Raw genomic sequence first — 10,910 nt, forward strand, 5'->3', positions numbered from 1 at the left:
AGCTTTCAACTTCCAAACTTCCTGATATAACCACTAGAGGGCAGGAGAGGAGCCACAAAACCAATTGCCCAACCACTTAATCCAGAAACACAGCTTCAGCAACTTAGCAAGGCTGTAAGCAATGGAGAAAGACACTGTCTCAAGTTAAAAAAAAAATTAAAAGGGCTAGGGATGTGGTCAGTGGTTAAGTGCCCTTGGGTTTAATCCCTGGTACCAAACAACAAAAATTAAAAATAAAAATAATAAAAAGGGGATGTAGCTCAGTAATAGAATGCTTGCCTAGCAAGCATGAGGCCCTGGGTTTGATCCCCAGTACCATGCAAAATTTTTAAAAATACACAGATCCAGCTAGTTGCAGTAGTGCACGCCTATAAATCCCTGCAGCTTTGGGGGGATGAGACAGGAGGATCACAAGTTCAAAGCCAGCCTCATCAATTTAGGCCCTAAGCAACTTAGCAAGACCCTGTCTCAAAATTTAAAAATTTTTAAAAAGGGATGGAGATGTAGCTCAGTGGTTAAAGCACCCCTGGGTTCAATCCCCCAGTACCAAAAATAGGAATCCCCAACTAGTCTAGTGACTAGCATCAGCTAAACAGTCTGCTAATGAAAGATACAATCTAGCTCAATAGAAGATCATTAACTATAAAAAATGGTCCTCAGAATTCTGTTTGCAGTTATGAAGCACTCTGGATATCCTGGGAGAAATGACATCTAGAGCTGTCAAATCTTGAGAATGCAGAAGTAGGTCCAGAAAAATCTCACTCCTGAACCATTTCTATTTTTCAGGAAATTTAAGTGTGATAGTAAAAGTAATACATATGAAGATTAAAGAGAAAATACAATAATCTAACACCAATTTTTAAAGACTAATTATATAAATTATATAAACTCCTGGGCTCAAGTGATCCTCCTGCCTCAGCTTCCCAAGTAGCTGGGACTACATACATGTGCCTCTGCTCCCACCTAAAAATAAACTTTTTAAGGTGAATTACAGACTCAATATTTTACTAAAAAGAAGATTCAAGGTGATATAACATTAAATTCACTATTTTAAAAACATGAACTCAACAGTAGCTTTTTACTTTGATATTACTTCTAACTCCAATTTAATTGGCTTATTTTGGCCAGATGTGTGAATCTTAAAATCCTAAGTACATTTTTCAAAAAAAAGCAAAGAGATTTCTTAAATTGATATACGACCTCCCCCAACTTATAAAATTTTAATTATTTCATAAACTAATAAAATTCATACCAAACATTTGTTACCTCATTAAAAAGTACTTTTGGGTTGAAGAAATCCTATGAATTCCTTTAATTCATGTGCATTCCCAAAGCTTTCCACTCCACTGCCCTGACTCAGCTTCCCCTTCTAAGAAATGAACAACTTTGAAATGGTAACCAACAGATTTCACAGCAAGTGCCAACAAATTATTAACTGGTTGTGGCTGCAAACCATCAATGAAAAGGATTCAGTGGCCCTTTTTCCTGAATAGGAAGGAAAACCATGATGATTTAACAACACCTATAATACGGGGTGTAAATTAGGTTGTAATATTTCCTACCTCTGATATTTGAGGATATCTCTAGTCCCCATCCCGCTTGATATTCTGAGATTTCTTCTCTGACTGCTTTAGAGACATTCATGATCCTTTTTACTGTTTTTTGTTTTGTTTTGTTTTGTTTTGTTTTGTTTTGTTTTGTTTTGTTTTTTGCTGTACTGGAGACTGAACCCCAGGCCTTGAGTTTAACACTATCAATACCTCCTACTACTGTGTCCCAACTCAGAGCTACATCCCAAACTCTTATTATTTTGAGACAGGATCTTGTTAAATTCCCAAGGCTGGCCTCTAACTTATGATTCTCTCTGAGACGCTAGAATATAGGCACACCCTCCTGCTATTCCCTGCTCTCAATTTTAACACTTTTTAACCCCTCTACGAACTGTACTTCTCTTCTGGGTCTCATTTCTTTGTTAAATCATTTACATGACTTTGTTTGTGTACACTGTACCTACCAAATTAATTTTAATAGTATATTGTTAAAAATTAATAATAGCAAAGTAACATAAAATGTTAACATATTTTCTAAAAAACCAAAATGTTACTCCTAAGAGATCATTATCACCTAACACAATTTCTCATTCAAATTTTTCCTATTATCAAAAACATACTTATGTCTTTTACAGTTGGCTGTTATTCTAGGATTCGACAAGAATCATAACTCACATTTGAATCTGGAATAATCTCCCCTTAACTGCTCCATTTTCCCCAAAACAGGACAGGGTCAATTTTCTTGTTGAATCACCTTCAGGATATATCTAATTATTCCACAAAGTCTGAATAAAGGACTTCTCTCCTTTGTATTGCCTGTAAACTGGAGGATAGTCTAAAGGCTTGATTGAGTTAGATTAAAAACTTAATCAGGGAGCTGGAGTTGTGGTTCAGTGGCAGAGTGCTTGCCTGGCATGTGTGAAGCCCTGGGTTCAATTCTCAGTATCTCATACAAATAAATAAGTAAAATAAAAAAGACCTATTGACAACTAAAAAAATTTTAAAAAAAAATCAAGGGCAGATATGGTTCACAGGACTATATACGAATATTGTCTGCTGGCACCCTATTAACGATACTAAGATTCATCACTGGTTTAAGGTAAAGAATCAGATAACTGAACCTATAATATTCTGAAAGCATATTCAAAACACTTCTCCAGCTCTAGAGAATAATAACAATGACTTTAAGATAGTCATATCGTTTTTTCTTTTCAGTTCAGATAATGGTGCATTTTGCAATCAGTGGCATCTTAGGTTCAATGAAATCTGTATGTCAAGTTCCAACTCAAATCTGCTTCCTACTTGATAGAGGAAGCACTACTATTACAAATAATCATTACAATCATTATTTGGTTTGCTACTGGTAAAAGAAAAGGAGAAGAGAATTAGAGGAAGCAAAAGAATGAGAAACATTTTTCTTCACATTATCTGGGCAGGAACTGAAAGGAAGAAAAGAATGAATGACACCATGACAGAGAAATTTTCTAAGATCAAAGTAATAGAGGTAGGAGAAGAAAGGGGATTAGCCTAAGTCATATCTAGTTAGGAAAATGGGAACTAAGGAGTTCAGTCAGTCAGTTTTACAGACTGCCCCTTAACAGCACTACTGGACCAAGACAGTCCACTTGCTGGGTTATCTGCAATTTTGGGATGGCCAGGAAAATATAACAATAGCAAATAACCAGCTAATCAAGCATGTAGGACGTGTTCACAGGGAGGCATTCATACTCAAAATGGTGCTTGTTAAAAAAAACAAAAAAACACTAATTACCCTTATTTTCAGACCTTTGACTTGTCTTAGCAAATTTCCCAATGAATATAGTTCAGTGGTGGAGTATTTGCCTAGCAAGCATAAGGTTCTGCATTCAATACCCACCACAAGAAACAAAAACTTCCCAATAAACAGTTGTGCTTAAGGAAACTACAAAGTCTAAAAAGGTCAATCTTTGGTAATTACTCCAATACTACACAAAATAGTTGTACTCATAGGAGATTTTCTAACTCCAAATCAGCATGCTTTTTCAGAAGATAAGTTTTCTTATTAACAGCACATAGTTTACTAAAGCAGATGCTTGCACCTACAGTTATCATTTTTAGAAACAGCAACTAAAACTCCCTGACATAAAAGTACTTATGAACTCCTTGCTTAAAAAATTTCAGAGGCAGGGCTGGGGAGATAGCTCAGTCGGTAGAGTGCTTGCCTTGTAAGCACAAGGCTCTGGGTTCCATCCCCAGCACCGCAAAAAAAAAAAAAAAAAATTCAGAGGCAACCTAATCACAGATTCAACACACCTCACTGAAAACAATCTGGTCAAAAGTAAAGACATACCTGAATATAACTTAATTGACTAGTCAAGGCATTAACTAAGACTGGTTGAATTTATGTATGTATGAATAAAACATCTTATTTTGTCATATTTTTTCATTGACAGCTTCAATATTTTGGGACCCACACATTGTAACCTCTCAGCAATAAGTTTCAAATTCATTCCCTAAATTTAATACTTTCTGAATCTTAAAAGCAATCCATAATGCTGCTTAACTTTGAGATATTTTTCCTTATAATGCAGGTTACATATCATTATTGTTAAAGATTTAAACTTGGGGCTGGGGATATAGCTCAATTGGTAGAGTGCCTCTCAAGCACAAGGCCCTGGGTTCAATCCCCAGCACCAAAAAAAAAAAAAAAAAAAAAAGACTTAAACTGTGTAGATGCTATAGAATATAGTATGAAAATCTCCCCTTTCTATCTCCACACAGGTTCCAATAATCCCTTTCTCAGCGAAAACCACCATTAATCTCATGCACATCATCCCAGTCCTCTAGCTGTGAATTTTTCTACATTTACAAACCTTGATTTACACAGTGTAAAGGGCTTTTTAAAAAAAACACATAAACATGATGATGGTATACATTTTGTTCTGTACTTTTTTCACTTAAGATGTTGGTGATCTTTCTATGTATGTACAACATACATACATCTACTTCATTCTACTTAATACTGCATACTAGCACATTTATTATTTTTTATATAATCACTTCCCTATTGAAATTTGTCTGAGTCTTTGCTATTAAAATGATGCAAATAAACTAATACACCAGTCTGATGATTTTCATAAAAACTATTCAACATTATAATTATGCAGTCACATTCTCCATGTGAGAGTCCTTTTTTAAAAAGAAGTACTATTTGAGATAACATTTTCTTTTCTTTCCTGCAGTACTATGGATTGAGCCCAGGGCCTCACCCATGCTAGGTAAACACTTTACAGCCCTACTCCTTTTTTATTTTGTTTTGAGACAGGGTCTTGCTAAATTTACAAGGCTGACCTAGAACTTGGGATCCTCCTGCCTCAGCCTCCCAAGTAGCCACAGTTACAAGCCTGCACTACTGTGTCCTGCTTAACATTTCCAATAATCCTAAAAACAAAGAAAAAATTATAACAGAGTAACACAATGAAGATTTTCAATTACTTCTGTGGTTTTTAAATTGCTTTATATCTTTCTTTCCTATTTACAAAATGCTGGTTTGGCTTAGAGTATGGTCAGTAGTAGAGCACATGCTTAGTGTGTCTGAGGTCCTGGGTTTAATCCCCAGAATGTGGTGCAGGGGGAGGGGAGGGTGCTGGTTCAAGTCTCCACTCCTTTGTTGAAACTGTATATTGCACTGGAAGGGGCTCTATGACACCTTGTACTTTTAACATTCTGGAGCTCAAAGCACTGTTAAATCCTAAAGTTTCCAGTAACACATTCCCTCATAGTCTGCCTAAGTGACCATCTTTCTCAAGATAAGAGGATATACTTCCTCTCACAAGTCTTCAAAGAGTCCACCTATCCCTCCCATTTCTTTCTGACCATTCACATCATACCACAACTTTTTATCATACTGCCAAGTCAGAACCTTTGGGACCACTGTGCTCTTATTTTATCCATTCATTTCAGTCCACATTTATATGGGCCTTCCCAAATTGTCATCCAATCCTGTTAATTCATCCTTTGCCTACTTTCAAACTTCCCCCATATATTACTTTAGAGTCTAGAATACACACTACCCTCAAATCCCTATTTGTCTCTTCCCACTTTCTCTCTGGTTTTTGGTAGATTCTCACTATAGAATTGAAGCCTTCATCTTCATTCTAATAATATAATATGCTATGCACCACTCATCCTTCCCTAAACATTCAAAACAGAAACACATCCCCATACTAAGCTCTGAAGCTAGCCTCTACTACTTGTAGCTCTTGAAGAGTGATTCTTCAGCTTTGCAAATGCAGAACATTTTGTGAGCTAAATTTTTATTATTCAATGATCTAGAACAATTTTTATTCAACTTAAAGACACTGCGTAGAGTATGAATCAAGCAATGAATACCCCGAAATAACTTCTCAGTTTATAGGTCAGAAACCACAACTGGAGAATTCAACTTTCCAACATTCCTAAGGGACCCCATTCCAAAAATACTCCCCTTGAATTGGTATTGGCCACCCTTCAACACAAACTTGGCCCCTCGACCTTCATATGTGCAACTTCTCTGATGATTTCTCTATAAGTAAATACAATTAACATCTCTCTGCATATTAAACATGAATAACTTCAGGCTGGGGGTATAGATCAGTGGTAGAGAACTTGCCTAGTATGTTCAAGGCGCTGGATTCTATCCCCAGCATCACACACACACACACACACACAGACACACCCCAGAATAAACTTTTTCCACTTTTGCAGACTCCCCAAGGCAAGATACTATCTGGAACTCTATAACCACTCTTCTTTGGTCTCTTTTCTTGTAACCTCCAACTCTTCCTCTGGTAGTGGTGGTTCTCAATCTATTTCAGACTCCATTCATGGATGGGAAACAAATGCCATCATTGATTACCTCTCATAGAACACTCTCTACCAACCAACACTATTTCTCAAGCTAAGAATCCTGCCCCATCATCAGGAATACTCCCGGTCTAACACAGATACCTAAAAGCCCAGGTCTCTCCAGTCTCTGAATTTCTACTGTTCTCTTATAGTCTATGATATGGTAATGAACAAGGACTGTGTATTATCATGTACAGCTATTCCATGTGTATTCATTTTGTTTCTGCTGACCAGAAAGTAATTCCTTGAAGGCAACTCCCTTGCTTTAGTCAATTCTCCAAAGGACAGAGTGTCAAGTATAAAGACATCATTTCAGATATCTCCAAGTATCTTCTAACACCTTCCAGGTACCTGAAATTATAGAGTCAAGAATTTCCAAACCACAGAAACAGAACACTATTTTGCAGGATACTAAAAAGAGATGAGGCGGTTTCATTAAAAAAAAAAATAATAATAATAATAATAAAGAAATACTGGGTTGAACTAAGCGAACAGGTTTATTTTTAGGATTTTTTAGAATCTTTAATCTTACTAATTGTGATCCTCAAAGAGCAGTTTTCCCAACAGGTGTGTTACAAAACCCTTTCCCACTTTCTACTATTCATAACCAGCACCTATTAACTTCTCTCTCCCTAAGGAACAAAACACAGGAAATGCCTATTAAGCAATTAATTATTTTCTCTCACAACTTCTTTATATCCAGTATTATGATTTCTAAAGATATGTTAATAGTACTGGTTTTATGACTCATCCTAACAGCCTCAATTACCTTCAACTCTTTTAGACAGTACAATTACAAAAAAAAAAAAAAACAATTTTTTGATTCATCTCAGGATACTTTTAAATTATAAGTTCCCTTACTGCTTTTGAATAAAATCTCATTTACAGAATTCTATTTACATACAGCATCAGATCAGGAAGCTAAAACTCCGTGTTTTTAAAAACAGCAAAAATCTATGAAAAGCCAATAGCAGTTTAAGTGACCTGATGCCCTCTCAACAAAACCAAAGGTGATACAAATAAAAAAGAACCAAGAATGAAAGATAAACTATTTTGGAAAACAGGTATCCTATTCTTTCCTGAGAGACTCACAGTCCTTACTTTTAACCCATTAAAGATTCCAAGTCCTCAAATTTAAAAAAAAAAAAATAGTGCTACACTGTTGCCACTCAAATCTTACTAACCACTGGATCTTTTTTTTTCCCCCAACAATCCAACAAACAGTTATAAACATGTTAAGTTTTATCAGCACATCTGACTGAAAAAAGCATGTCACAGAATCTCCAGTCCTTATTCTTCTGCTTCAACATTTTACAACTTTGAAACAAAGTAATCTTTTACAAAAACTAGAGGACCCAAGAAGTAATGAGAAGGTAACTTTTTTTTTCACCCATACTGGGGATTGAACCCAAGTATACTCTACCACTGAGCTATATTCCCAGTGCTTTCTATTCTTTATTATTTCATTCTTATCAAGATTTTTTTTTTTTTTTTTTTTTTTTTTTTTTGTGGTGCTGGGGATCAAACCCAGGGCCTTGGGCTTGCAAGGCAAGCACTCTACCTTCTGAGCTATCTCCCCAGCCCCTATTATTTCATTCTTAACAAGACAGATTCTTGCTCAATTACAGAGGGTGGCAAACTTGTGATCCTTCTGCCTCAGCCTCCCCAGTTGCTCGATTTCAGATGTTTATCACTGCACCCAGCTTCAGAAGGTAAACTTCTAGATCTTCCCATCTATTCTCATTCCCACTCAATTTCTCTGACTATATTTCACTTCAGTGATTAAGATGTGGGGGAGGGGAGGCAAACTCTCATCTTCTTAACAGTTAACTTTCAAAATTTGCATTATAAAGGAAATAAATTCTGGACCCTATTCCTGGAATCTTGTAAAACTCTGACCAGGGTTAAAAGCAGGACCTCAGAAATATTTTACTAAAATATTAGCTTATTCTTTATAATGGGTTTTCTCAGCAGTAAAACTCTGCTTAATGGATATTCTATATCGGCTTTGTGAAAACTTTCAACATTTAGTCTCCACCCTGAAAGTTTCACCCTTATATAAACCTTTCCTAAACCAGCTGTGCTTTTTTTTTAATCTCATAATACTTTGACACCCTTTTTTCCTGGAACGAGATGAGGAAATGATCTGCAACCAGAATACCAGGCACTTGACCAGGCACACAACTCATCATTCAAAAGCAGTTAATTACCATAAAGCACAACAGGGATTAACCAGTTTGCAAATTCACTATTTCACAACTCCAAACTAAATTATGTGTTTTGCAAAACCACATGTACATAGCAAAAGTATAACTGATTCTGAAATCAGCTCAACTCTATTAATTTCAGTAAGCTATTTATAGATGTTTGTTTTTGTGGTTTTTTTTTAATCAACTCTAAATTTAAACCAGCTCCTCATTTTCAGAAGCTGAAATGAAGATAAAGTTAAAAATACAGGAAAATATACACTAGTGAGTACAATCCACCTCCTGCTCAATCCCTTCCTGCCAAAGGCTGCAAAGAAGTTTCCCAAATAGTTTCAATGCTATCACAATTGTACTACTCTTTAAGAAGTGTTCTTTCTTACAGGAGTAAATTCAGTTGTAAATTTCAAAAAGAAAGGTAAAAATACAATTCTTTTTATTGACAATGGCTTATGTCTGTCAATCATTTAAGATTTCATTCTTGCAATGTCAGTAACACTTTTAGGTAATAAAACAACTCTCAAACATGTAATAAAAAGGATTTAACTTTACTTTTTTAACTGCTCTAGGAAAGGCATTCGTTAAATTTTTCGGAGCTAGTATTTTAAATGGGTGCACATGCAAATGATACATGATGCGTGATCTCTCACGAGATGGACATTTCAGAGCTTCTTCCACCAGAGGATCAGATCTAAGCCCACTTCATTAAGTTATTGATTAGTGATGGCTTATGTTTGAGACAGGGAGTGGCAGGAAGTAAGACCATTTAAAATGTCATTGTCGTAGCTCTAGCTAGATTTAGTGTCTGTTTTCTATTGGGCCTGCTTGAAAGAAAGCAGAAAAAATGAGTATTTTTTTAAGAGAATGCAAGATAAGTTCAACACACGCCACCCGATGTTCTACAGGTTGCCTCACTCACCTGGTGAACCCGTTTGAAGACACCCCCTCCACACCTCCCACCCTTCCGCACTCTCCTCCCTTTTTCCCATAGGTATTTCTCTCTGGGTTCCTTCTTTGCGCAAAGGCGGCTCCCCTGATCGCCTCTGGGGCCCGCGCGCCTCTCAGGTGTCCTCCTCGGGACCACCACTCCGACTCCCACCCCCGCGACAGCCGCAGCTGCCACCCCAGGACACCCCCTTGCCTTCTCACACAGACTTCGCACCCTGGGCACTCGCGCTCCCGCCCGGCGTCTCCGGCTTCGGCGGCGCCCGCACCGCACCCCAGCACCGCCCGGCAACACGCCCCCCGCCCGCGGCCCCTTACCACACATGCTGCTGGAGGCGCGGTTCACAAGGCCAAAGGCGGGCGGGCGGCTAGCGAGATTCCCGGCGCACACAAGAGCTTCAGGGGCGGTAGACGAGCTCGGGGGCGGGGATGGCGGCTACACGACTCCCTCGAGGATGCGACGGCTGAGGCAACTACAGCCTTCTCCCCCTCCCAGCCTCCGCCAGCAACCGCCGCCGGGCCCCGCCCCACTGCGCGCAGCGCGCCGCCGCCGGCACTCCCCATTGGGCCGCTCACGCGCCGCTCACGCGAAGATCCCGCCCCTCCCGCAGCCCCGCCCCCAGACCCCACGCAGGCGCTGGACAGCTGGCTGCTGAGACGTGGCAGACTCGTGGCTGCATCCGCCTCAGGTTCCTGGAGCCGCCCGCCTTCGGGCGAGCAACCCGAGCAACCGGGCGGTGGGGAAGGACTGGGCGCCGGCAAAGAATGACAGAAGGGGGAGGATGGAAATGCTAGCAAAGCAAATAACTGCCCAAGCTCCGAGTACCGGCACCCCACGAAGCAGGAAAGAAGAGAAAGAAAGCCAGAGGCTTGAAAAGGAGATCCCGAGGGACAAACAAGTCAGGGTGGGAAAAGGACATGTAGCTGAGGAAAAACTGCAAATAATTGGGTGAGGTGAGGTGATGGGGGAGAAGTACCAGAATTCTTGACTGCAAATCGTCATTCAGGTTGGGGCAATCTTTCTGGTGACAGGCCATTCAGTTCCCAACTTAAGCTCTGTGTAATGTGTTTGACCTCTAAAAGCCCTCCGCACCCCATCCATCGCCTCCCTAATCCTCGGTTTATTTCGGAAAGGGAGAGGAGGAATGGCTTGCTCAACTATCCAACACTGTGCGCCTGGACTGAAGAAAGAGCTGGCCCTCCTCTGCTGACCCACCTGAGAGGACTGGAAACGCTGTCAGCCCCTTGGACTCATGAACTTCCAATCGTATGAATTCATACACCCATCATTCCTGCCAAGAGAGACTTGATTAGCGAGGAATGATGTTTCTGAAAAATTATACCT

The 10,910-nt window shown here is 39.1% G+C and overlaps 1 protein-coding gene across 2 annotated transcripts in view; it reads right to left on the reverse strand.

Moving 5' to 3' along the window:
- The window catches only part of GFPT1 (glutamine--fructose-6-phosphate transaminase 1), a 57,383-nt gene extending 47,295 nt beyond the window's left edge, over nucleotides 1-10,088 (reverse strand). For both annotated transcript variants that reach the window (XM_079110832.1, XM_079110831.1), the window contains exon 1: nucleotides 9,884-10,088. In XM_079110832.1, coding sequence (XP_078966958.1) covers nucleotides 9,884-9,890 — 7 coding nt within the window. In that variant the 5' untranslated portion in view covers nucleotides 9,891-10,088. The remainder of the gene's footprint in view (nucleotides 1-9,883) is intronic.
- Nucleotides 10,089-10,910: the final 822 nt, after the last annotated feature.

This window comes from Sciurus vulgaris (genome assembly GCF_902686455.1).
Source record: "Sciurus vulgaris genome assembly, chromosome: 14".
Taxonomy (NCBI): domain Eukaryota; kingdom Metazoa; phylum Chordata; class Mammalia; order Rodentia; family Sciuridae; genus Sciurus; species Sciurus vulgaris.